Raw genomic sequence first — 25,052 nt, forward strand, 5'->3', positions numbered from 1 at the left:
AACTGAAATATAATTTGAATATGGGGATTCCTGACTCTAAAAGCTTTTGACAGGAGCTTATCATGGTATTAGTTTGTAATACCTATCTATGACCAGCTCACTGCAATGCCGTTTTAAAACTGGGTCATATAGGTCGTCAAGATATATTTTTTGTATAGAGGTTTGAGCGTTTGGTTATTATTGAGGATTTTATAGTTGTGGATAAATTCATTACAAAGTGATTTTAGAAAATTTTAAGTAACAATTTGCTGAAAATTAATTTTTTTTATTTAAATAATAAAAGAAAATCAGTTAACAGTGCTCTGTTAGTCACTTAACATATCTCTGTTAAAATCTCAGGTTCGTGTCTAGGCTAAGTTATATTCACATTTAGCTTCACGGACATCTGAAATTTTTTCTTTAGGGAAACTTTCACTGGAATTTTTACCTCCGAGAAAATTTTACTAAATTTTAATTTTAGAAAAAAATTTACTAAAATTTTGTCTTTAGAGAAAATTTTACTTAAATTTTGACTTTAGGGACATTTTTATTGCAATTTTGTCTTGAGAGAAAATTTCACTACACTCAAGCCTTTAGAAAAAATTCACTGAAATCTTACCCTCAGAGAAAAAAATTTCACTAAAAATTTACCTTAAGAGAAAATTTCACTGAAATCTTACCCTCAGAGAAAATTTCACTAAAAATTTACCATTAGAGAAAAATTCACTGAAGTTTTGTCTTTAATGAAGATTTCACAGAAATTTTTTCTTTAATGAAGATTTCACTGAAATTTTGTCTTTAATGAAGATTTCACTGAAACTTTGTCTTTAGAGAAAATTTCACTGAAACTTTGTCTTTAGAGAAAATTTCACTGAAACTTTGTCTTTAGAGAAAATTTCACTGAAATTTTGTGTTTAGAGAAAATTTCACTGAAATTTTGTCTTTAGAGAAAATTACACTGAAATTTTGTCTTTAAATTCAGTGAAATAAATTTCAGTGAAATTTTGTCTTTAGAGAAAATTTCACTGAAATTTTGTCTTTAGAGAAAATTTCACTGAAATTTTGTCTTTAGAAAAAATTTCACTGAAATTTTGTCTTTAGAGAAAATTTCACTGAAATTTTGTACTTAGAGAAAATTCCTCTAAAATTTTGTCTTTAGAGAAAATTTCACTGAAATTTTGTCTTTAGAGAAAAATTCACTAAAATTTTGTCTTTAGAGAAAATTTCACTGAAATTTTGTCTTTAGAGAAAATTTCACTGAAATTTTGTCTTTTGAGAAAATTTCACTGAAATTTTGTCTTTAGAGAAAATTTCACTGAAATTTTGTCTTTAGAGAAAATTTCACTGAAATTTTGTCTTAAAAGTAAATTTCACTGAAATTTTGTCTTTAAAGAAAATTTCACTCAAATATTGATTTTAACGAAATTTTTATGAAAACTTTGTCTTTAAGGAAAATTTCTCTGAATTTTTGTCTTTAGAGAAAATTTCACTGAAATTTTGCCTTTAGAGAAAATTTCACTGAAATTTTTTCTTTAGAGAAAATTTCACAGAAATTTTGTCTTTAGAGAAAATTTCACTGAAATTTTGTCTTTAGAGAAAATTTCACTGAAATTTTGTCTTTAGAGAAAATTTCACTGAAATTTTGTCTTTAGAGAAAATTTCACTGAAATTTTGTCTTTAGAGAAAATTTCACTGAAATTTTGTCTTTAGAGAAAATTTCATTGAAATTTTGTCTTTAGAGAAAATTTCATTGAAATTTTGTCTTTAGAGAAAATTTCACTGAAATTTTGTCTTTAGAGAAAATTTCACTGAAATTTTGTCTTTAGAGAAAATTTCACTGAAATTTTGTCTTTAGAGAAAATTTCACTGAAATTTTGTCTTTAGAGAAAATTTCACTGAAATTTTGTCTTTAGAGAAAATTTCACTGAAATTTTGTCTTTAGAGAAAATTTCACTGAAATTTTGTCTTTAGAGAAAATTTCACTGAAATTTTGTCTTTAGAAAAAATTTCACTGAAATTTTGTGTTTGGAGAAAATTTCACTGAAATTTTGTGTTTGGAGAAAATTTCACTGAAATTTTGTCTTTAGAGAAAATTTCACTGAAATTTTGTCTTTAGAGAAAATTTCACTGAAATTTTGTCTTTAGAGAAAATGTCACTGAAATTTTGTCTTTAGAGAAAATTTCACTGAAATTTTGTCTTTTGAGAAAATTTCACTGAAATTTTGTCTTTTGAGAAAATTTCACTGAAATTTTGTCTTTTGAGAAAATTTCACTGAAATTTTGTCTTTAGAGAAAATTTCACTGAAATTTTGTCTTTAGAGAAAATTTCACTGAAATTTTGTCTTTAGAGAAAATTTCACTGAAATTTTGTCTTGAGAGAAAATTTCACTGAAATTTTGTCTTGAGAGAAAATTTCACTGAAATTTTGTCTTTAGAGAAAATTTCACTGAAATTTTGTCTTTAGAGAAAATTTCACTGAAATTTTGTCTTTAGAGAAAATTTCACTGAAATTTTGTCTTTAGAGAAAATTTCACTTAAATTTGGTCTTTAGAGAAAATTTCACTGAAATTTTGTCTTTAGAGAAAATTTCACTGAAATTTTGTCTTTAGAGAAAATTTCACTGAAATATTGCCTTTAGAGAAAATTTCACTGAAATTTTGTCTTGAGAAAAAATTCCACTGAAATTTTGTCTTTAGAGAAAATTTCACTGAAATTTTGTCTTTATAGAAAATTTCACTGAAATTTTTTCTTTAGAGAAAATTTCACTGAAATTTTGTCTTTAGAGAAAATTTCACTGAAATTTTGTTTTTAGAGAAAATTTCACTGAAATTTTGTCTTTAGAGAAAATTTCACTGAAATTTTGTCTTTAGAGAAAATTTCACTGACATTTTGTCTTCACTGAAATTTTGTCTTTAGAGAAAATTTCACTGAAATTTTGTCTTTAGAGAAAATTTCACTGAAATTTTGTCTTTAGAGAAAATTTCACTGAAATTTTGTCTTTTTAGAGAAAATTTCACTGAAACTTTGTCTTTAGAGAAAATTTCACTGAAATTTTGTCCTTAGAGAAAATTTCACTGAAATTTTGTCTTTAGAGAAAATTGCACTAAAATTTTGTCTTTAGAGAAAATTTCACTGAAATTTTGTCTTTAGAGAAAATTTCACTGAAATTTTGTCCTTAGAGTAACCTTCACTCTTAGAGTAACCTTCACTGAAACTTTGTCTTTAGAGAAAATTTCACTGAAATGTTGTCTTTAGAAAAAATTTCACTTAAATCAATTTTCGTCCAATTTGACTGAAATTTTGCACGTACCACTTCCAATAACTGTGTTAAGTATGATTCAAATCGGTTCATAATTTGCTATAGCTGTCATATAAACCGATTTTGGATCTCGACTTCTTGAGCCAATAGAGCACGCAATTCTTTTCCGATTTGGCTAAAATATTGCATGAGGTGTTTTGTTATGACTTCCAATAACTGTGCTAAGTATGGCGCAAATCGGTACATAACCTGATGTAGCTGCCATATCGGCTTGATCAGGGATCTTGACTTCCTGAGCCTCTAGAGGGCGCAATTCTCATCCGATTTGGCAGACATTTTGTACAACGACTTCTCTCATGACCTTAAACATATGTGTCTAATATGGCTGAATCAATCAATAGCTTGATACAGCTCCCATATAAACCCAGCTCCCGATTTTGCTTCTTGAGCACCTACAAGGCGCAATTCTTATCCGAATGAACTGAAATATTACACAATGACTTCTATTGGTTGCCCAAAAAGTAATTGCGGTTTTGAAAAATTTTTTCACAGCTTATGACTCTGTAATTGCATTCTTTCATCTGTCAGTTATCAGCTGTTACTTTTAGCTTGCTTTAGAAAAAAAGTGTAAAAAAGTATATTTGATTAAAGTTTATTCTAATTTTTATTAAAAATGCATGTACTTTCATTTAAAAAATCCGCAATTACTTTTTGGGCAACCCAATACAATGTTCAGCATTCATTTATGCTCCGCATCGGACTATAATTTGATGTAGCTCCAATAGTTCTTATCCAATATTCTTTGTTTGCCTAAAAAGAGATACCGCGCAAAGAACTCGACAAATGCGATCCATGGTGGAGGGTATATAAGATTCGGCCTGGCCGAACTTTGCACGCTTTTACTTGTTTCTATTCATCCTCATACCTTTGCACCAGATACCTTTTAAGTCAAATTTCTAAATTCTATTTCTATCCATCCGTCCTGTACAAAGTTCACTCATTTCGTAACTTTTTGGTACATTTTTTAGTACCTAAATGTACAGACATCCAAAAAGTCTTATAGTCACCCAATTATTTTTGCCAAAGTGTACCAAAGTTATAAAATTCAGAGCTTTTGTTCAATTTAAAAAGAAAGTACCAAATAGTACCAATTGCTGTACTAAATTTACTATTTCTCTCACTTGGAGTAAATTATCCATAAGTTTTTCACCATACCTTATTTTTTCGAGACGCTCTTTAATGTGAGCCCCAAAACATAATTCTAGCACTTTCCGTTTGCGCTGGGCAAATATGTACCATTTCGTACTTTTGGGGTACTATTAGTACCTAAGCGTTCGAATATCATTTCATCATTCTAGCTTTAGCCGTTTGAGTAGGGCGATGTATAGGTACGCTCGGGGAACTTAAAAAATGCGATCCATGGTCATGGGTATGTAAGATTCGGCCCGGCCGATCTTAGCACGCTGTTACTTGTTTTGCACCAAAATTTTTTCTTGAGAGAAAATTTCGCTGAAATTTTGTCTTAAAAATTTTCTGACTTTGGAGAAATTTCATTGAAAATTTCACTAAAATAATGTCTTTAGATAAAATGTCATTGAATTTTTTATTGAGAAAAGAAAAAAAAAAAACAAGTAAGAAGGCGTTAAGTTCGGCCGGGCCGAACTTTGGATACCCACCACCTCGGGTATATATGTGAACCACATTTCGTCAAAATCCAGTGAAAAATGCATACCTTTTGCCCCATAGCAACTCTAGAGATATCATCCGATTTGGACCAAATGCTTATAAGTACATATCATTGGTCAACCGAGAGATCGGTCTATATGACAGCTATATCCAAATCTGGACCGATCTGAGCCAAATTGAAGACAAATATCGAAGGGCCCAACACAAGACATTGTCCCAAATTTCGGCGACATCGGACAATAAATGCGCTTTTTATGGGCCCAAAACCTCAAATCGAGAGATCGGTCTATATGGCAGCTATATCCAAATCTGAACCGATCTGAGCCAAATAGAAGAAAGATGTCGAAGGGCCTAAGGCAAATCACAGTCCCAAATTTCAGCAAAATCGGATAATAAATGTAGCTTTTAGGGGCCTAAGACCATAAATCGGAGGATCGGTCTATATGGCAGCTATATCCAAATTTGGACCGATCTGGGCTAAATTGACGAAAGATGTCGAAGGGCTCAACGCAACTCACTGTCCCAAATTTTAGCAAAATCGGATAATAAATGTGGCTTTTATGGGCCTAAGACTATAAATCGGAGGATCGGTCTATATGGCAGCTATATCCAAATCTGGTCCGATCTGAGCTAAATTGACGAGGAATGTTGAAGGGCCTAACACAACTCACTGTGCCAAATTTCATCCAAATCGGATATAAAATTTGGCTTTTATGGGCCTAAGACCCTAAATCTGAGGATCGGTCTATATGGCATCTATATCCAAATTTGGACCGATCTGAGCCAAATTGACGAAGGATGTCGAAGGGCCCAACGCAACTCACTGTCCCAAATTTCAGCAAAATCGGATAATAAATGTGGCTTTTATGGGCCTAAGACCCTAAATCGGAGGATCGGTCTATATGGGGGCTATATCAAGATATAGTCCGATATAGCCCATCTTCGAACTTAACCTGCTTATGGACAAAAAAAGAATCTGTGCAAAATTTCAGCTCAATATCTCAATTTTTAAAGACTGTAGCGTGATTTCAACAGACAGACGGACAGACGGACGGACATATCTAGATCGTCTTAGATTTTTACGCTGATCAAGAATATATATACTTTATAGGGTCGGAAATGGATATTTCGATGTGTTGCAAACGGAATGACAAAATGAATATACCCCCATCCTTCGGTGGTGGGTATAATAATAAGAAAATTGAGCCGGCTTTTGAGCCAGCATTTATGACAGTACCAATCTATGGGCCTTGATAATTTATTATTTTCACATTGTTCAAAGTTGTTGATCTAGTTCGAGTAATCCTGGGTTAGAGTAACTTCCTAAAATGGGACTTGGAAGTTCCTTACATGTTTCGCCAACAAATAATCGAAGTTGCTGTTCTATGTTTTCTTAAAGAGTCTAAGCTCTTGGGTATACAAAGGATACCACAATGAAAGGGTCCACCGAAATACTCAATTGCAGAAAGAGTGAATGACATACGCACTCATACACACCATATCCACACACACATGCACAATCATCGACTATTAAGCATCGTTTCCGATTCGACAGCGTTCATACAGTAGTGTGTGATTGTTGTATTGTTTATTTGTGAAAATATTTGTTTATGAATCCTTGCGAGCAAAAGGAGCGCAAAAAAACAAAACAACTAGCAAAAGGCAAGGGATTTACTCCGCCAACTAGACATGCATGTTGTACATTATCCTTGTTGGTTCCTCTGGCATTGCCAGCCCACTATGGCTTGGTTAGCTTTGGTGTGGGCAGAAATAGTTTCTTGTGCTGGCTATGAGGGTAGTGTAGCATAGATGTTGGATGTTCAAGTCATTTTTGTGGAAAATTATATATTTGACATATAAATATGTAAACATAAGTTTAATGTTGTGTTGCCATTTTTTTTTGTTGTAGTTGTTTTACAAAGGATTTTTGTATTTCGCAGCGTTTTTTTTTCTGTCTTCTGAGGGTTTTTTCTGTGTGTGTGTTTCTCATGAGAATAAAATGTTTGTAATAAAGCATTGTCCTCGCTTCGGCTGCCTTTTTTTGTTTTTGCCTTTCTGTTTCGAATATTGCCTACAAAAATGTATATAAATTGTATACGCGAAAATATAATAAATGACAATATTATGATGTCTACTTAAGAAATGCTTCTTTTATCATCCTCTTTATTAGAGTTGTGTTATGGGTTATTATAAAATATTTGTCATCGCACAGTAGTTAAGGAAATTTAAATATTTGGAGAAGGGCAAATTTTGGGATTCTGTGATGCGCAATGGTTAAAAAAGTGCTAGGTTATCAAAAGAAAAGTTGGGGATTGGAGGGCCTCCATGGAGCATTGCTTCTCGGAGCACTGCCAAATTGGATAAGATTCCAAAATAAGGAGAAATCAACAACAAAATTCGGAAAACTACTCCGAGAAAGACTTGAGAAAGTTCCTCTGATTTGTCCATAGAACACATTGACGACAATGTCAACAGGTTTACTACAAAAGTGTGGAGTGGAGTTTTTCAACAATATTGGATTGCCCAAAAAGTAATTGCGGATTTTTCATATAGTCGGCGTTGACAAGTTTTTGTGACTCTGTAATTGCATTCTTTCTTCTGTCAGTTATCAGCTGTTACTTTTAGTTTGCTTTAGAAAAAAAGTGTAAAAAAAGTATATTTGATTAAAGTTCATTCTAAGTTTTATTAAAAAAGCATTTACTTTCTTTTAAAAAATCCGCAATTACTTTTTGGGCAACCCAATAGATAGATTTCCTCCTCGAGAAAGGGAATCAGCCTTAGAAAAACCCTGCATAACCAGAGTTTCCAAACTGAAACGAAAGTAGATGGCATGGAATTTAGAGCAGGGACAAAGAAGGACATGTTGTGGCTTTTGATGAAAACGCAATTTCCACAGGATACGACGGGGCTCATAGAGGAACCAGGATCATGAAATAATGAAGCTGATCAAGCTAAAATGTTAGTAGCTGACATGGAGGTAAGAGCAGAAACAAAGCAGGACATGTTGTGGCTTTTGATGAAAACGCAATTTCCACAGGATACGACGGGACTCATAGAGGAACCAGGATCATGGAATAATCAGGCTGATCGAAGGCCTATCAAGAGCAGAATTTATGGGACTCATAGAGGAACCAGGATCGCGGAATAATGAGGCTGATTGAAGGCCTATCAACAGCAGAATTTATGGTACAACAAGTAAAAGCGTGCTAAGTTACGCCGGGTCGAATCTAAAATACCCTCCACCATGGATTGCATTTCTCGAGTTTTTTTTCCCGGTATCTCTTTTAAGGCAGACAAAGGATAAAAGTACAGAATTGCTATGCGATTGGAGATATATCAAGTTATAGTTTGATTTGGACCACCGAAGAGCAGACATTAGCATGTCCGCCCATGATGCTGAACGACTGGGTTCAAACCCTGGAGTGAACATCAGAAAATTTTTCAGCGGTAGTTATCCCCTTACAAATGCTGGCTACATTTGTGAGGTACTTTGCCAAGTAAAAACTACTCCCCAAAGAGGTGTCGCACTACGGCACGCCGTTCGAACTCGGCTACTAAAAGGAGGCCCCTTATCATTGAACTTAAATTTGAATCGGACAGCACTCATTGATATGTGAGATGTTCGCCCCTGGTTCCTTAGTGGAATGTTCATGGGCAAATTTGCATTTGTAGTCCGATTTAGACCATATTTGAAATGAATGTTGGACATCATAGTAGACGTCATTGTGGAAAATTTTTAAAAAAGAATTGCGTCCTTTAAGGGCTTAAGAAGTAGAATAGGGAGATCGGTTTATATAGGAGCTGTATCAGGCTGTAGACCGCTTTAGACCTTATTTGACACGTACGTTGAAGGTCATGGAGAAAGTCATTGTACAATATTTTAGCCAAATTGGATAACAATTGCGCCTTCTAGAGACTCAAGAAGTCAAGATCCCAGAACGATTTATGTGGCATCTATATAAGGTTGTGGACCGATTTCAACCATACTTAGCAAAGTTGTTGGAAGTCATAACAAAAGACTTCATGCAAAATTTCAGCCACATCGGATAGGAATTGCGCCCTCTATAGGCTCAAGAAGTCAAGACCCTAGATCGTTTTATATGATCGTCTCGATATTCGGAGTCGATCTAGCCATGTCCGTCCGGCTGTCGAAATCATAATAGCGGTCAAACGCGTAAAGCTGGCCGCTTGAAATTTTGTACTGATACTTAGTATTAATGCAGGTCGTTGGGTATTGCAAACGGGCTATATCGGTTCAGATTTGGATATAGCTCCCATATAAACCGATCACCCGTTTTGTCTTTTTGAGCCCCTGGAAGCCGCAATTTTTGTCCGATTTGGCAAACATTTCTCAGATGGTGTTCTTTAATGACATACAACAACTGTGTTAAGTACAGTCCGAATCGGACTATCACCTGATATAGCTACCATGTAAACAGGTCTCTCGACCATCCTAGTTCGGTTCCTAGAAGCTTTAATTTTTTGCTGGTTTGACAGAAGTTTGGTTTGTAGAATATGCCCTTCGACTAAATTTATTTTGTATAAATTTTTAGCAGAATACACTTTCGCGACCTTCTTGGATATTGAAGGGGCCTTCAATAATGTGGAGATAGGGACGATAGTTGCCGCACTGGACCGCATGGGGTCCCCTTAATCTCCCAGCGGACCAATAAAATGCTTTATGGCAGAATAATTAATGCGAACCTGGTAGATAATGTGGTCAGAAGGCGTGTGACCAGAGGTACGCTCCAGGTAGGGGTGTTCTCACCGATTCTACAAAAAAATGAAATCCTATTGGATATCGACGGGGGTGGCAGGATGATAATTGCTTGTGCGGACGATGTCGTGTTGCTGGTCCGAGGAAGGTTTCTGTCGACGATCAACGAGATCATGAAAGGGTCTCTGAGGAGGCTGTCGCGATAGGCTACCAGAAATGGGTTGAGGATCAACCCGGGAAGACGGAGCTGGTGCTCTTCACTGTAAGATACCGGAGTTCCGACTCCCGTCCTTGGACGGTATCACCCTGCACCTGTTGAAGGTGGCGAAGTACCTAGGCATAGTCCTTGATTCGAAACTGTCCTAGGAAGTGGGAGGTAACTCCATAGATGATTTATTGGATGTATACGGCCATCGTGAGACCAGTACTGGCGTATGGAGCCCTGGTATGGTGGAATGCAGTAGGGAAGAGGGCGTGTGCGAGGCAGTTCGAGAAGGTTCAGAGACTTGCCTGCGTCGGGGTCACAAGGGCACTCAGATCCGCATAGCAGGCAGGCATGGAGGCGATGCTGGATATGCGGCCCATTGAAGCCAATATCTTGAACTGAGCCGTCAGGGTTGCGCTTAGGCTGAGGGAGTTCGGCATGAGGAGGGAGGATGGTTGCGGCCACAGTTCAATTTTGGGTTCGTTCGATTTTATGGATGCGGAGGGTAGTCTGAGGACAATCTCCCACTACCTGGCACCAATGCCGACTGAAGTGAGGGCATTCGCGATTCGATTTCCTGAGAGGCACGAATGAAGGGCGAATGGTGTACTTGAGAAGGATGAGACCTCGATCTACACAGATGGCTCCAAAATGGAGTCAGGAACTGGATTGGGGTCTACTCTGATGCACTCAAAATCAGTATGACTCTGAGACTGCCGGATGAGTGTACGGTCTTTCACGCAGAGGTCTGTGTTATTGAAGTGGCCTCAGAGAAATTCTGGCAAGGGACTTACCGTCCTCGAAACTCAGAATTTATGCGGACAGTATGGGGGCGCTCAAGGCCTTAGGGTCAAGGATGGTGAGGTCCAGATGCATTTCGGGTTGTTTGGAGTCCTTGGGTAGGCTCCGGGCCCACGATGTGATGCTGAAATGGGTTCCTGGGCATGAGGATATGGTATTCCAGGAAATGAATGGGCGGACGAGTGCGCCAGTAGGGGTTTGTCTGCGCCGGGCGGACCACTCTTCGGTCTGGTAAGGGACTTACCGCCGTCGAAACTCAGAATTTATGTGAACAGTATGGCGGCGCTCAAGGCCTTAGGGTCGAGGATGGTGAGGTCGAGATGGGTGGCGGATTGTTTGGAGACCCTGGATAGGCTCCGGGCCCACGATGTGACGCTGACATGGGTTAATGGACATGAAGGGATTCCAGGAAATGAGAGGGCGAACGAGTGCACCAGGAGGGGTTTGTCTGCGCCGGGCGGACCACTCATCGGTCTGGTAAGGGACTTACCGCCCTCGAAACTCAGAATTTATGAGAACAGTATGGCGGTAGTCAAGGCATTAGGGTCTAGAATGGTGAGGTACAGATGCGTGGCGGGTGGTTTTGAGTCCCTGGAGAGGTACCGGGCTCACGATGTGATGCTGACATGGGTTCCTGGGCATGAGGGGATTGCAGGAAATGAGAGGTGAGACGAGGGCGCCAGGAAGGGTTCGTCTGCGCCCGGTAGACCAGTCATCGGTCTTGCCTAAGTGCCATTTATCGAGTCACTGAACACGGTAGAGGGGTAAAGGGGCCAGGGCGGCTTCGTTGGCGAGGTGGAACTCGGTGGATGGTTGCCGAACTGCAAAGGCGCTATGGCCAGCCATCGCCCAGGGGAGGGAGGAGTATCTGGAGAGGGGTCATAACCGGACACTGTGCCATAGGCCGCATGGCAGGGCGCATGGGGATACTGCACAATGATTTTTGTAGGAGTTGCCTCGATGAGAATGAGGAGTATACTCTTGAACATTTTCTGTGTTCTTGTCGGAGTCTGCAGAGACGTAGGCTCTCCTTTCTAGAGAGCCGTTTCTTCTGCGATCTGGGTGAACTTGCGAACGTATCTCTGTTATGTCTCCTGAGGCATGCTAAAGGAACAGGATGGTTTCAAAGGGTGATGCCAAAAGCTTCCACGTAGGTACATTCTTGCTTGAGTGGGGACGGCGGTTTCTTCCCCACGCTCGGGAGGAAGAATCGGCCTTCTGAAGACCATAAAAGCTATATTTTTTAACCGATTTCAATGACATTTTGAACAGTGAGTAGGTTAAGGCCTCCTAACGCAGGACCCAATTATGGTTCAGATCGGACTATATTTAGATATAGCTGTCATATAGACCGATCTGCCGATAAGGGGACTGAAGCCCATAAAAGCTTTATTTATTACCCGATTTCGCTAAAATTTGAAACAGTGAGGTTTTTTGAGCTTCCCGATATCCGACCTCAATATGGTTCAGATCGGTTTATATTTAGATATAGCTGCCAAAAAGACCAATATTTTGTTCTATAAAATTGAATATTAGACCACTCAATGTCCGTGCCGAATTTGGGTGATTAAGTTATCCAATTTTCACTGGATTGTGACAAAATGGGGTTTACACGTATATCCAAGATGGTGGCTATCCAAAGTTCGTTCCCGCCGAACTTAATGCCTTTTTACTTGTTTTTGATGTATCATTGTCAAGTGATTTTGTGTGACTGGCAATTGGCTTTACACTCTGAAGTATTTAGCATTGATTTCAATTTGCCGTAGCTTTTCTCAAAATGTTAGTGTATGATAACCCCAAGATCTTGTCAAACGATTAGGAGGGTGAATTTGTTTTTGTTACGAATCGTTCTTCATACTATCAACCAATCAGAAAAGGGAAAAGTCGGTCTAAGTCGACTATTTAGTGCCACACATCATTGCTTCTTTTCATCATATTGGTTAGCATATGGAAAAAAATTATGTTTATAAGAGCAGTATCTAAATTTGATTTGAGGAGTTAGAATGAAGTCCGGAAATTGTACCAAAGAATTAAACATCAAGTCGATGGCTTTGTTGCAGGCACACCCTCCTGCAGAGACGAAGAAAGAAATCTGGTAACTGACACAGATAACATGCTGAGGATATGGAAATAACATTTTACCCAACTGCTAGTGTCCGACGTGGGCGGCGAAGAGGATACCGCAGAACCAATCCCTGATGATGATATAGAATGTTGACCCCCTAGTCAGAATGAGGTCCAAGTAGCAGTGACCCGACTAAAGAACAACAAGGCAGCAGGAGCCGACGAGTTACCCGCTGAACTATTTAAGACCGGAGGCGACACGCTGATAATGGAAAGACGTGAGTGTGAACGAATTGAGATGTACAGGAGTCTGAATGAAGTCCGGAAATTCTACCAAAGAATTTATCATCAAACCGATGGCTTTGGTGCAGGGACACCCTCCTGCAGAGACGAAGAAGGAAATCTGGTAACTGACACAGATAACATGCTGAGGATATGGAAAGAACATTTTACCCAATTGCTAGTGTCCGACGTTGGTGGCGAAGAGGATAACGCAGAACCAATCCCTGATGATAGTATAGAATGTTGACCCCCTAGTCAGAATGAGGTCCAAGTAGCAGTGACCCGACTAAAGAACAACAAGGCAGCAGGAGCCGGCGGGTTACCCGCTGAACGATTTAGGACCGGAGGCGACACGCTGATAAGGCGTATGCATCAGCTTATCTGCGCAATCTGGCTCGAAGAACGCATACTCGATGATTGGAACCTCAGCTTACTATGTTCCGTACACAAGAAAGGAGACAAGATGGAATGTGCCAACTGCGGAGGAATAAGTCTCCACCCCATCGCATACAAGATACTCTCGAGCGTACTGTGTGAAAGTTTAAAACCTAACGTCAATGACATAATTGGGCCCTATCAATGCGGCTTTAGTCCCGGTAATCCACCCTAGACCAGATATTCACACTGCCCAAATCCTGGAAAAGACCTCAGAAGGAAAAATCAACACCTAACATCTCTTTGTTGACTACAAAGCCGCCTTCGATACTACTTTACGTTCAAAGGTATTTCAAACCATGTCAGAGTTTGGTATCCCTACAAAATTAATAATAATCTGCAGGATGACACTTGCTGATACACGTTCCTCAGTAAGAATAGGAAAGAATCTCTACGAACCATTTAATACTAAACCAGGTTTCAGACAAGGAGACATCCTATCGTGTGATCTCTTTAATATCCTGCTGGAGAAGATTATACGAGAAGCAGATGTGAATAGATATGGCACACTAATCACAAGTGAGCACATGCTACACGCCTATGCCGACGATATCGATATCATAGGTCGGTCACCGGAGGTAGTAACTGCAGCCTTTGAAAGAAAATTGGTCTGGCAGTAAATGGAAATACGACGAAATGAATGGTTTCATCTCCCAAAAAGCTTTGCACAACCGAGCAGATAAAGAAAAGGGAGAAAGTTGGGAACCACAACTTTGAGGCAGTCAGTAACTTTATCTACCTCGGCAACGCCGTAACCGAAACGAATAACACCAGTTTTGAGATTAAGCGAAGAATAATACCGGCAAACAGATGCTACTTTGGACTAAGTAAGCAGCAGTTTAGAAACAAGGCCACCTCTCGACAGACGAAGATTACACTATACAAGACACTGATACTATCGGTGCTGTTATATGGTTCTGAAGCATGTGTACTTTTGAAAGCAGATGAGGCAGTACTTGGAGTATATGAGAGAAAGATACTTCGTAAAATATATGGACCAGTTTGCGTTAACGGAGAATATAGGCGACGTATGAACCACGAGCTGTATGACGACGATATCATACAACGGCTGCGTTGCCTAGGTCATGTTGTCAGAATGGATGAAGAAGCTCCAGCAAAGAAGCCTTTTGAAGGAAAACCATGGTGGTACACGCAAACCGGGAAGACCAAAAGCCCGATGGAAAGATCAAGTGGTGGGAGACACCAACAAGTCGCTTGGAACGCTATTCTATGTTCGGCTAGTGGAACAAATATTCTGTCATAGCCAATTAAAGTAAAGTAATCTTAATTTGATTTGATCTTGTGAATTTTCGCATTTAGATGAGACATCAATTAGGAATTAAAAAAACGACACTTATTCGGGGAGAAGTTTCTATGACTGTTATGCCATTTACTTAACAGTACCTGACAAATGTGGCCGCTGAAATTTTTGCTAATTTTCTTGGAACCCACACACTCAACATTCGAACTCATATACTCCGCGTCATAGGAGGACATGCGACACGGTGTCCTCCATTGAAGCGCTTGTCTGATTTATATAAAGCGGATTAGATTTTAATGAAATTTTCCCTTATATTATACATCAGATAGAAAGGTGTAAAAAGACAATATCTTAATAAAAACCGATTTTTCAACATCATTATCGTTGGTCCTTGAACCAAAGAAAGTGAAAACGGTGTAAGCAATTTGATGCCATTATGACAATAAGATGATCTGCAAGAATGCATGAACACACGAATGGAGAGGCGCGCGGAAAGACGGACGGACATGTCTTTTAGGAATCACTTTGTAACTCCAAGACGATCGTTATTTTTGTACCCACTACCGAAGGATGGGGGTATACTCATTTTGTCATTCCGTTTGCAACACATCGAAATATCCATTTCCGATCCTATTCTTGATCAGCGTAAAAATCTAAGACGATCTAGACATGTCCGTCCGTCTGTCTGTTGAAATCACGCTACAGTCTTCAAAAATAGAGATATTGAGCTGAAATCTTGCACAGATTCTTTTTTTTTTTTTGTCCATAAGCAGGTTAAGTTCGAAGATGAGTCATATCGGACTATATATTGATATAGCCCCCATATAGACCGATCCGCCGATTTAGGGTCCTAGGCCAATAAAAGCCACATTTATTATCCGATTTTGCTAAAATTTGGGACAGTGAGTTGCGTTAGGCCTTTCGACATCATTCATCAATTTGGCCCGGATCGGTCTACATTTGGATATAGCTGCCATATAGACCGATCCTCCGATTTAGGGTCTTAGGCCCATAAAAGCCACATTTATTATTCGATTTTGCTCAAATTTGGGACAATGAGTTGCGTTAAGCCCTTCAACATCACTCTTCAATTTGGCCCGGATTGGTCCGGATTTGAATATAGCTGCCATATAGACCGATCCTCCGACTTGGGGTCTTAGGCCCATAAAAGCCACATTTATTATCCGATTTTGCTGACATTTGGGAAAGTGAGTTGCGTTAGGCTATTCGACATCATTTATCAATTTGGCCCATCAGATTTGGCCGGTTCAGATTTCAATATAGCTGCCATATAGACCGATCCTCCGATTTGGGGTCTTAGGCCCATAAAAGCAACATTTATTATCCGATTTTGCTGAAATTTAGGACAGTGAGTTGTGTTAGGCCCATCAACATCCTTCATCAATTTGGCCTAGATCGGTTCAGATTTGGATATAGCTGCCATATAGACCGATCCTCCGATTTGGGGTTTTAGGCCCATAAAAGCCAAATTTATTAAACGATTTTGGTAAAATTTGGGACGGTGAGTTGTGTTAGGCCCTTCGACGTGTTTCTTCAATTTGGCCCTGATCGGTTCAGATTTGGATATAGCTGCCATATAGACCGATCCACCGATTTGGGGTCTTAAGCCCATAAAAGCCACATTTATTTTCCGATTTTGTTAAAATTTGGGACAGTGAGTTGCGTTAGGTCCTTCGACGTGTTTCTTCAATTTGGCTCTGATCGGTTCAGATTTGTATATAGCTGCCATATAGACCGATCCTCCGATTTAGGGTCTTAGGCCCATAAAAGCCACATTTATTATCCGATTTTGCTGAAATTTGGGACACTGAGTTGTGTTAGGCCCTTTGACATCCTTCTTCAATTTTGCCCAGATCGGTTAAGATTCGGATATAGCTGCCATATAGACCGATCTCTCGGTTTTAGGTTTTGGGGCCATAAAAGACACATTTATTATCCGATTTTGCTGAAATTTGAAACAGTGAGTTGTGTTAGGTCCTTCGACATCATTTATCAATTCGGCCCAGATCGATTCAAATTTAGATATAGCTGCCATATAGACCGATCCTCCGATTTAGTGTCTTAGGCCACATTTATTATCCGATTTTGCTGAAATTTGGGACAGTGAGTTGTGTAAGGCCCTTCAATATCATTCGTCAATTTGGCCAGGATCGGTTGAGATTTGGATATAGCTGCCATATAAACCGATCTCTCGGTTTTAGGTTTTGGGAGCATAAAAGGCGTATTTATTGTCCGAAATCGTTGAAATTTGAGACAGTGAGTTGTCTTAGAACCTTCGATGTATTTCTTCAATTTGGCCCTGATCGGTTCAGATTTGGATATAGCTGCCATATAGACCGATCTCTCGATTTAAGGTTTTGGGCCCATAAAAGGCGCATTTATTGTCCGAAATCGCTGATATTTGGGACAGTGCGTTGTGTTAGGCTCTTCGACGTCCTTCCTTAATTTGTACCAGATCGGTTCAGATTTGCATATAGCTGTCATATAGACCGATCTCTCGGTTTTAGATTTTGGGGCCATATAGGGCGCATTTATTGTTCGATTTCGGCGAAATTTGGGACAGTGAGTTGTGTTAGGCTCTTCGAAATTTTTCTGCAATTTGACCAAAATCGGTCCAGATTTGGATATAGCTGCCATGTAGACCGATATCTCGATTTTTATATACATATATACCCGAGCTCTCTTTTTCGCCTTGACGTTACAAACAAATGCACCAAGTTATAATATTCGCTACCACAGTTATGGTGTAGGCTACACGAAGCAGAGAGAGAGCAAATGTTTCATTGAAGTCGCTTTTCTAAACAAATACAAGCGCAAAAATATTTTTCACTCAATTTTTTAAAATGACATACAAATTTTAGTTTTTGCACAGCAGTTCACCAAGTAAACAAACAACTGGGGAATGAAGCAGCATGAGAAACATCTGTGAGGTTTGGAACATAATATTGACAATTACGCTATGGTGCATTACAGCCACTCAAGGATCACCTGTTTCCGAAATTGTATCCTTGGCCTCATTAACCTCTCAGGAAATGAGTAGTTATATGGACCTATCAGTGGATCCCTGTGAAGATTTCTACACATTTGCTTGTGGCAATTGGGCCAAAATACATCCGGCAACCGAAACAGAAGTGGAGACCAATAATTTCCAATTGTCGGTACAGCAATGGAGAAATTATACTTTGAAATTTCTATCACACCAAAGATACGATGATACCGAGACGGAAAGAAAGGTGAAATATTTCTATGAATCCTGTTTGAATATCACGCAAGGGGACGAGTATAACAATAAACTCAGACAGCTGTTGGAAGAGTTTGGACAAATGCCTGCCCTAGCAGCAAACAAGTGGCAGGACAAAGACTTTGATTGGCAAAAGCTTGTGTCTGAAATCAAATACAACTATGATTTGAATATAATATTGAACTTTGATATCCATATGGACCCGGAGCAAATCAAAATATATCGCCTTGGAGTGCGTCAGGCTAAATTCAAGAACAAATCGTTTTACGAAAATGAAGCTCAACGTCAAAAATATGAAAAAGAAATGGCCAAAAATATGAAAAACTATTTGAGTTTAAGTGAGGATTTGGCTAAGAAAACCTCCGAGGAGTTGGTTAACCTGGAAGCCATGTTGGTGGGTAATTTCACCTCCGATGCTTTGGTGCAAAGCTATTACTACGAATTAAGTTTGGATCAGCTGCACAATAAATACACCCCCAATTTGGATATTAAGAGTATGGTAAAAACCTGCTTGGGTTCATATCCCAGAGGATATGTTTTGGAGTATGACAGCAAATATTTGGAAAATTTGGGAGAAATCATCAAAGCCTTCCCCAAAAGGATTGTGGCCAATTATATATTTTACAAATTGTTGGAATCATTTGTGCCTCCCTCATTTTCCCGCAAGGATAACGAAGAGGATCGTCAGCGTAAATGCCATGGCCAAACAAAAAAATATTTTGCCAATGTGCTGGACAATATGGTCTATAAAAAGTCGGATTTCCAAATGGCCGAAGAGGATGTGAGGAGCATTTTTCTGGATCTACAGGCTTTCTATGAGGGTGCTTTGGCCTCGGAGACCTATTACAGTTGGTTGGAGAAAACCACCCGAAAACTGGCTGTGGAAAAGCTACGTGCCATGAAAATCAAATTCAATACTTATAAGGAGGTAGATTTTGCTCAGGACTATGGTACCTTGGTAATGGATCCCCAGGATTATGTGACGAATTTGAAATTCATCTACAGTGCAAAGGCTGCAAAGCATAGGGCCAAACTGAATGGTCCTGTCAAACCCTACTATGACAGTTTGAAAATGTCCTTTACTCCCCAATATGTGTTTGCTGAGAATATTATACGCATACCCTTGCCTATCATTTATACATCCCTGTTTTGGCATGAGGATCTGCCTTTTGCCTATAATTTTGCCCGCATGGGTTATTTAATTGGTCATGAAATTATTCATGCCTTCGATGAAGTGGGTCGGCAGGTGGATATACAAGGCAAAGTCCAGGATTTGTGGGATGCCCATTCTGTTGCTAATTTTGCCAATCGCACTCAATGTTTCATAGAGCAAACTCAACGATTCTCCTACGAAGGTCAACCATTGGCCAAGAGGTCCAAACAAAGTGAAACCATTGCTGACAATGGTGGCATACGTTTGGCTTATGAAACCTATAGGACTTGGTTCGAAAGTGCTTTACTTCCTCAAATTGATCGCGACAAGGAAATGCTACCCGCTTTGGTGTATAAAGATAAGCAACTGTTTTTCTTAAGCTATGCTCAAACTTTATGTTCTGATATGGTGAAGGCGACCAGAGATATGATGATTTTAACTGATCCCCATTTGCCTACAAGTTTGAGGGTTAAAAGTTCCCTATTGAACTATGAAGAATTCGCTAACGCCTTTATGTGTCCCAAGGGTAGTGGTATGAATCCAGAAGAAAAATGTAGAATGTACTGAATTGGTTTATGTGTAAATATAAAAAAAAAAAAATATGAAAAAGAAAATCTTTTTATACACACCACCGAAGGATGGGGGTATATTCATTTTGTCATTTCGTTTGCAAAACATCGAAATATCCATTTCCGACCCTATAAAGTATATATATTCTTGATCAGCGTAAAAATCTAAGACGATCTAGACATATCCGTCCGTCTGTCTCTCTGTCTGTTGAAATCACGCTACAGTCTTTAAAAATAGAGATATTCAGCTGAATCATTGCACAGATTCTTTTTTTGTCCATAAGTAGGTTAAGTTCGAAGATGGGCTATATCGGACTATATCTTGATATAGCCCCCATATAGACCGATCCGCCGATTTGGGGTCTTAGGCCAATAAAAGCCACATTTATTGCCCGATTTTGCTGAAATTTGGGACAGTGAGTTTTGTTAAGCCCTTCGACATCCTTCGTCAATTTACCTAGATCGGTTAAGATTTGAATATAGCTGCCATATAGAACGATCCTCCGATTTAGGGTCTTAGGCCCATAAAAGTAACCTTTATTAACCCATTTTGCTGAAATTTGGGTTAGTGAGTTGCGTTAGGCCCTTCGACATCATTCATCAATTTGGCCCAGATCGGTTCAGATTTAGATATAGCTGGCATATAGACCGATCCTCCGATTTTGGGTCTTAGGCCCATAAAAGCCATATTTATTATTCGATTTTGCTGAAATTTGGGACAGTGAGTTGTGTTAGGCCCTTCAACATTCTTCGTTAATTTGGCCTAGATCGATTCAGATGTGGATATAGCTGCCATATAGACCCATCCTCATATTTAGGGTCTTAGGCCCATAAAAGCCACATTTATTATCCGATTTTGCTGAAATTTAAGACAGTGAGTTGTCTTAGGCCCTCCGACACCTTTCTTCAATTTGGCCAAAATTGGTCTAGATTTGAATATAGCTGCCATATAGACCGATCTCTCGATTTAAGGTTTTGGGGCCATAAAAGGCGCATTTATTGTCCGAAGTCGCTGAAATTTAGGACAGTGAGTTGTGTTAGGCCCTACGAAATGTTTCTTTAATTTGGCCCTGATCGGTCCAGATTTGGATATAGCTGCCATATAGACCGATCCCTCGATGTAAGGTTTTGGGCCCATAAAAGGCGCATTTATTGTCCGAAGTCGCTGAAATTTAGGACAGAGAGTTAAGTTAAGCCCCTCCACATATTTCTTAAATTCGGCCTAGATCTATCAAGATTTGCATATAGCTGCCATATAGACCGATATCTCGATTTAAAGTCTTGGCCCCAAAAAAGGCGCATTTATAATCCGATTAAACTGAAATTCGACACAGTGACTCAAATTAGGCTTTTCGACATCCATGTTGTATATGGTTCAGATTGGTTTATTTTTATTTTGATGAAAGGTGGTTTATATATATACCCGAGGTGGTGGGTATCCAAAGTTCGGCGCGGCCGAACTTAACGCCTTTTTACTTGTTCAATTTATTTTTATGGTATTAACACCATTAAAATTTGCCAGTTAATCTGAATTAAGGGTGGTTAAATTTAAGCAGCAGTCATAGATTTTGAATATGTGTAACGCCTTGCGAGATTGTGTATCTCTCCATGGCATAATGGGCCCAATAAAGAGTTTTAAAGGCAAAAAATCCCAGTGAGCAGCTAGGGGTCTCCAAAAAATTTGAATCAGCGACTGTAAGGGCAACAAAAATGGGCTTGAATTGACCTCCTACAAGTTGATTTCTTGAGCTCCTACAAGTCGCAATTGCTTTTTGAGTTGGGTAAAATTTTGCTTACGGACCTCTCCTATGACAACCAGCATCCAGCTCCCGTATAAACTAATCTTCCGATTATACTTCTTTACCACCTATATGACACAATTCTTATCAGATTTGGCTGAAATTTTGCACAATAACTTCTCCTATGACATTCCACATATGTGCCAAATATGAACTGAATCGATCCATAAGCTGACATAGCTTGCACATTAACCTATCTCTCGATTGATGTTTCTAAGGTCTCAAGAAGTCAAATCGAGAGATAGATTTAAATGGGAGCTATATCCGGTTATGGATTGATTCAGGTCATATTTGGCTTGGACGTTGAGGTAATAGTAGCCGAATTAGAAAAGAACTGCATCGTCTAGGGGCACAAAATGTATAGTTTGGAGATCGGTTCATATGGGAGCTGTACTACGTTATTGATAGTCACAGGAGAAGCCATTGTGCAAAATTTTAGCCATGTCGGATAATAAATTCGACCTGTAGGGGCTAAAGAAATCAACTTCAGTTTATATGAGAGCAATATCTAAACATTGGCCGAAGTTTCCTATTTTCGGCAAATTGTTAAAAATGAATCCCTCACTGATAAAAATAATTTTGGGATCCAGCTACTTTTGCCGAAAAAACGACGACAATATTTGCTCATTTTCCTGCAACAATTTATTTCGATTCTCAATAAACCTCCCAGCAACCCTCTTCGTCAAAACGCCTTAAAAGAAGGGTGCATGACGTTGATAAATCGAAGTCAACAGCCCATACAAATCATAGATGATATTTTCATACAGTTGCTGCGAAAATCATGCATGACATTTTAAGCGACATTTTGAACGAACATATTATCAATAAATATACATATGACATAATTCTTTATCTTTAGAATGAAGTCCGGAAATTCTACCAAAGAATTAAAGATCAAACCGATGGCTTTGGTGCAGGCACAAGCTCCAGCAGAGACAAAGAAGGAAATCTGACACAGATAGTATGCTGAGGATATGGAAAGAACATTTTACCCAATTGCTAGTGTTCAACGTCGCCGGCGAAGAGGATACCGCAGAATCAATCCCTGATGATGATATAGAAAGTAGACCCCCTAGTCAGAATGAGGTACAAGTAGCAGTGACCCGACTAAAGAACAACAAGGCAGCAGGAGCCGACGGGTTAGCCGCTGAACTATTTAAAACCGGAGGCGACACGCTGATAAGGCGAATGCATCAGCTTATCTACACAATCTGGCAAGAAGAACGCATAACCGATGATTGGAACCTCATCATACTCTATCCCGTACATAAGAAAGGAGACAAGATGGAATGTGCCAACTATAGAGGAAAAAGTCTCCTCCCCATCGCATACAAGATACTCTCGAGCGTACTGTGTGAAAGATTAAAACCTAAAGTCAATGAGATAATTGGGCCCCATCAATGCGGATTTAGACCTGGTAAATCCACCCTAGACCAGATATTCACACTGCGCCAAATCCTGGAAAAGACCTGAGAAGGACAAACCAACACCTACCATCTCTTTGTTGACTACAAAGCTGCCTTCGATACTACTCTATGTTCAAAGGTATTTCAAGCCATGTCTGAGTTTGGTATCCCTGCAAAATTGATAAGACTTTGCAGGATGACATTTGGTGATACGCGTTCCTCTGTAAGAATAAGAAAGAATCTCTCCGAACCATTTAATACCAAACGAGGTTTCAGACAAGGAGACAGCCTATCGTGTGATCTCTTTAATATCCTGCTGCAGAAGATTGTACGAGATGCAGATGTGAATAGATATGGCACACTAATCACAAGAGAACACATGCTACTCGCCTATGACGACGACATCGATATCATAGGTCGGTCACCGGAGGTAGTAACTGCAGCCTTTGAAAGAATCGACAGAGAGTCAGTAAGAATGGGTCTGGCAGTAAATGGAGATAATACCAAAAGGGGGGTTTCAACTCCCAAACTCCCTTCCAAAACCGAGCAGATAAAGAAAATGGAGAAAGTTGGGAACCACAGCTTGGAGATAGTCAGTAACTTTATCTACCTCGGCACCGCCGTAAACGAAACGAATGACACCAGTTTTGAGGTTAAGCGAAGAATAATACTGGCAAACAGATGCTACTTTGGACTAAGTAAGCAGCAGTTTAGAAACAAGGCCACCTCTCGATAGACGAAGATTACACTGTGCAAGACACTGATACTATCGGTGCTGTTATATGGTTCTGAAGCATGGGCACTTGTGAAAGCAGATGAGACAGTGCTTGAAGTATTTGAGAGAAAGATTCTTTGTAAAATATATGGACCAGTTTGCGTTAACGGAGAATATAGGCGACGTATGAACCACGAGCTGTATGTCGACTGTATGACGACGATAGCATAGTTACACGCATCAAAATACAACGGCTGCGTTGGCTAGGTCGTGTTGCCAGAATGGATGAAGTAACTGGAGCAAGGAAGTCTTCTTCTTCGGGCCTGGTCCTGAAAACTTAGCTTACATGTCGCTAGAGGCATACCCACAGATTCAAATATCCTTGGAATGTGAAGGGTAGTTCCTAGCCTCGCAGGCTCCTCCGCTTTACAGTTCTCTGGGATATCTCTGAGGCCCGGCACCCAGAATAGGTGAATTTTGAACTGTTCAGCCATCTCGTTGAGAGATATGCGAGAGTCGAGAGCGGGTTAATTAGGCTGCCTGGCTGCCTGAGAAGATATTTATGCCAATCGTCGTAATGACATCATATCTTGCATCCGGTAAAGTATTGAGAAGGTGGATTTTTAAAGCGCCGTCCACCAGACCACAACACCATATAGCATCATAGGTCTGACAACTGCAGTATATACCCAATCCATGACACGCGGTCTGGGCCCCCAACTTTTGCCAATGGCTTTCTTGCAGGTGGATAGGGCTAGAGTTGCCTTTTTGATCTTTCCAAAATGTTGGATTTGAAGTTCATTTTCCTGTCCAGCAAAACACCCAGGTATTTTGTGCTTTCTGTAAATAAAGGTTCCACTGTAGGCTACGTGTATCTCCTGCTGAAAAGAACTACTTCTGTCTTGCACGGACTTATATCTAGATCACTTTCGGTAGCCCACTTTGCTGTTGCACTTAGAGCTTCCTGACATATATCTCTGGGTGCTGGGAAACTTTCCCCTAACAGCAATTGCCACGTCGACCACTTTTACACCTTTTTCTGCCAGAGACAATAACATAGTGTTAATGGCTATATTCCAAAGTAGAGGAGAGTGTATTGTCTCCTTGAGGTGTTCCTCTGCTGACCCATCTTTTGAGATCCACAGATCCCAAGCCTGCCGTAATGCATCCTTTAGTAAGCAAGTTATTAATAAACTTTCTTGCGGTAGAGTTGAAACTCCAACTCCTTCATGATTGATGACGGTTTTACATTATTGATGGCACCAATGTCAAGAAATGCTACCATTGTATATTTCTTGACAGCGAGAGAACCCTCCATGCAGCCGACTAGGTCGTGAAGGTCTGTTTCATTGGATTTGCCTTTACCATATGCATGCTGCTGCCGAGACAGGCGATCTCCAAGGATTTCTGCTCTAAGATTTGTTTCTATCATCATCTCAAGAGTCTTCAGCATAAAGGA

The 25,052-nt window shown here is 39.4% G+C and overlaps 1 protein-coding gene across 1 annotated transcript; it reads left to right on the plus strand.

Annotated features, from left to right (window-relative positions):
- Window positions 1–17,579: 17,579 nt before the first annotated feature.
- On the plus strand, window positions 17,580–19,671 carry LOC106091465 (neprilysin-4). The gene has a single exon (XM_013257991.2). The coding sequence runs from the start codon at window positions 17,623–17,625 to the stop codon at window positions 19,669–19,671; it is 2,049 nt and encodes a 682-aa protein (XP_013113445.2). The 5' UTR covers window positions 17,580–17,622.
- The last annotated feature ends 5,381 nt before the right edge of the window (window positions 19,672–25,052 follow it).

The sequence above is a fragment of the Stomoxys calcitrans genome, chromosome 2, assembly GCF_963082655.1.
Source record: "Stomoxys calcitrans chromosome 2, idStoCalc2.1, whole genome shotgun sequence".
NCBI classification, from domain to species: Eukaryota; Metazoa; Arthropoda; class Insecta; order Diptera; family Muscidae; genus Stomoxys; species Stomoxys calcitrans.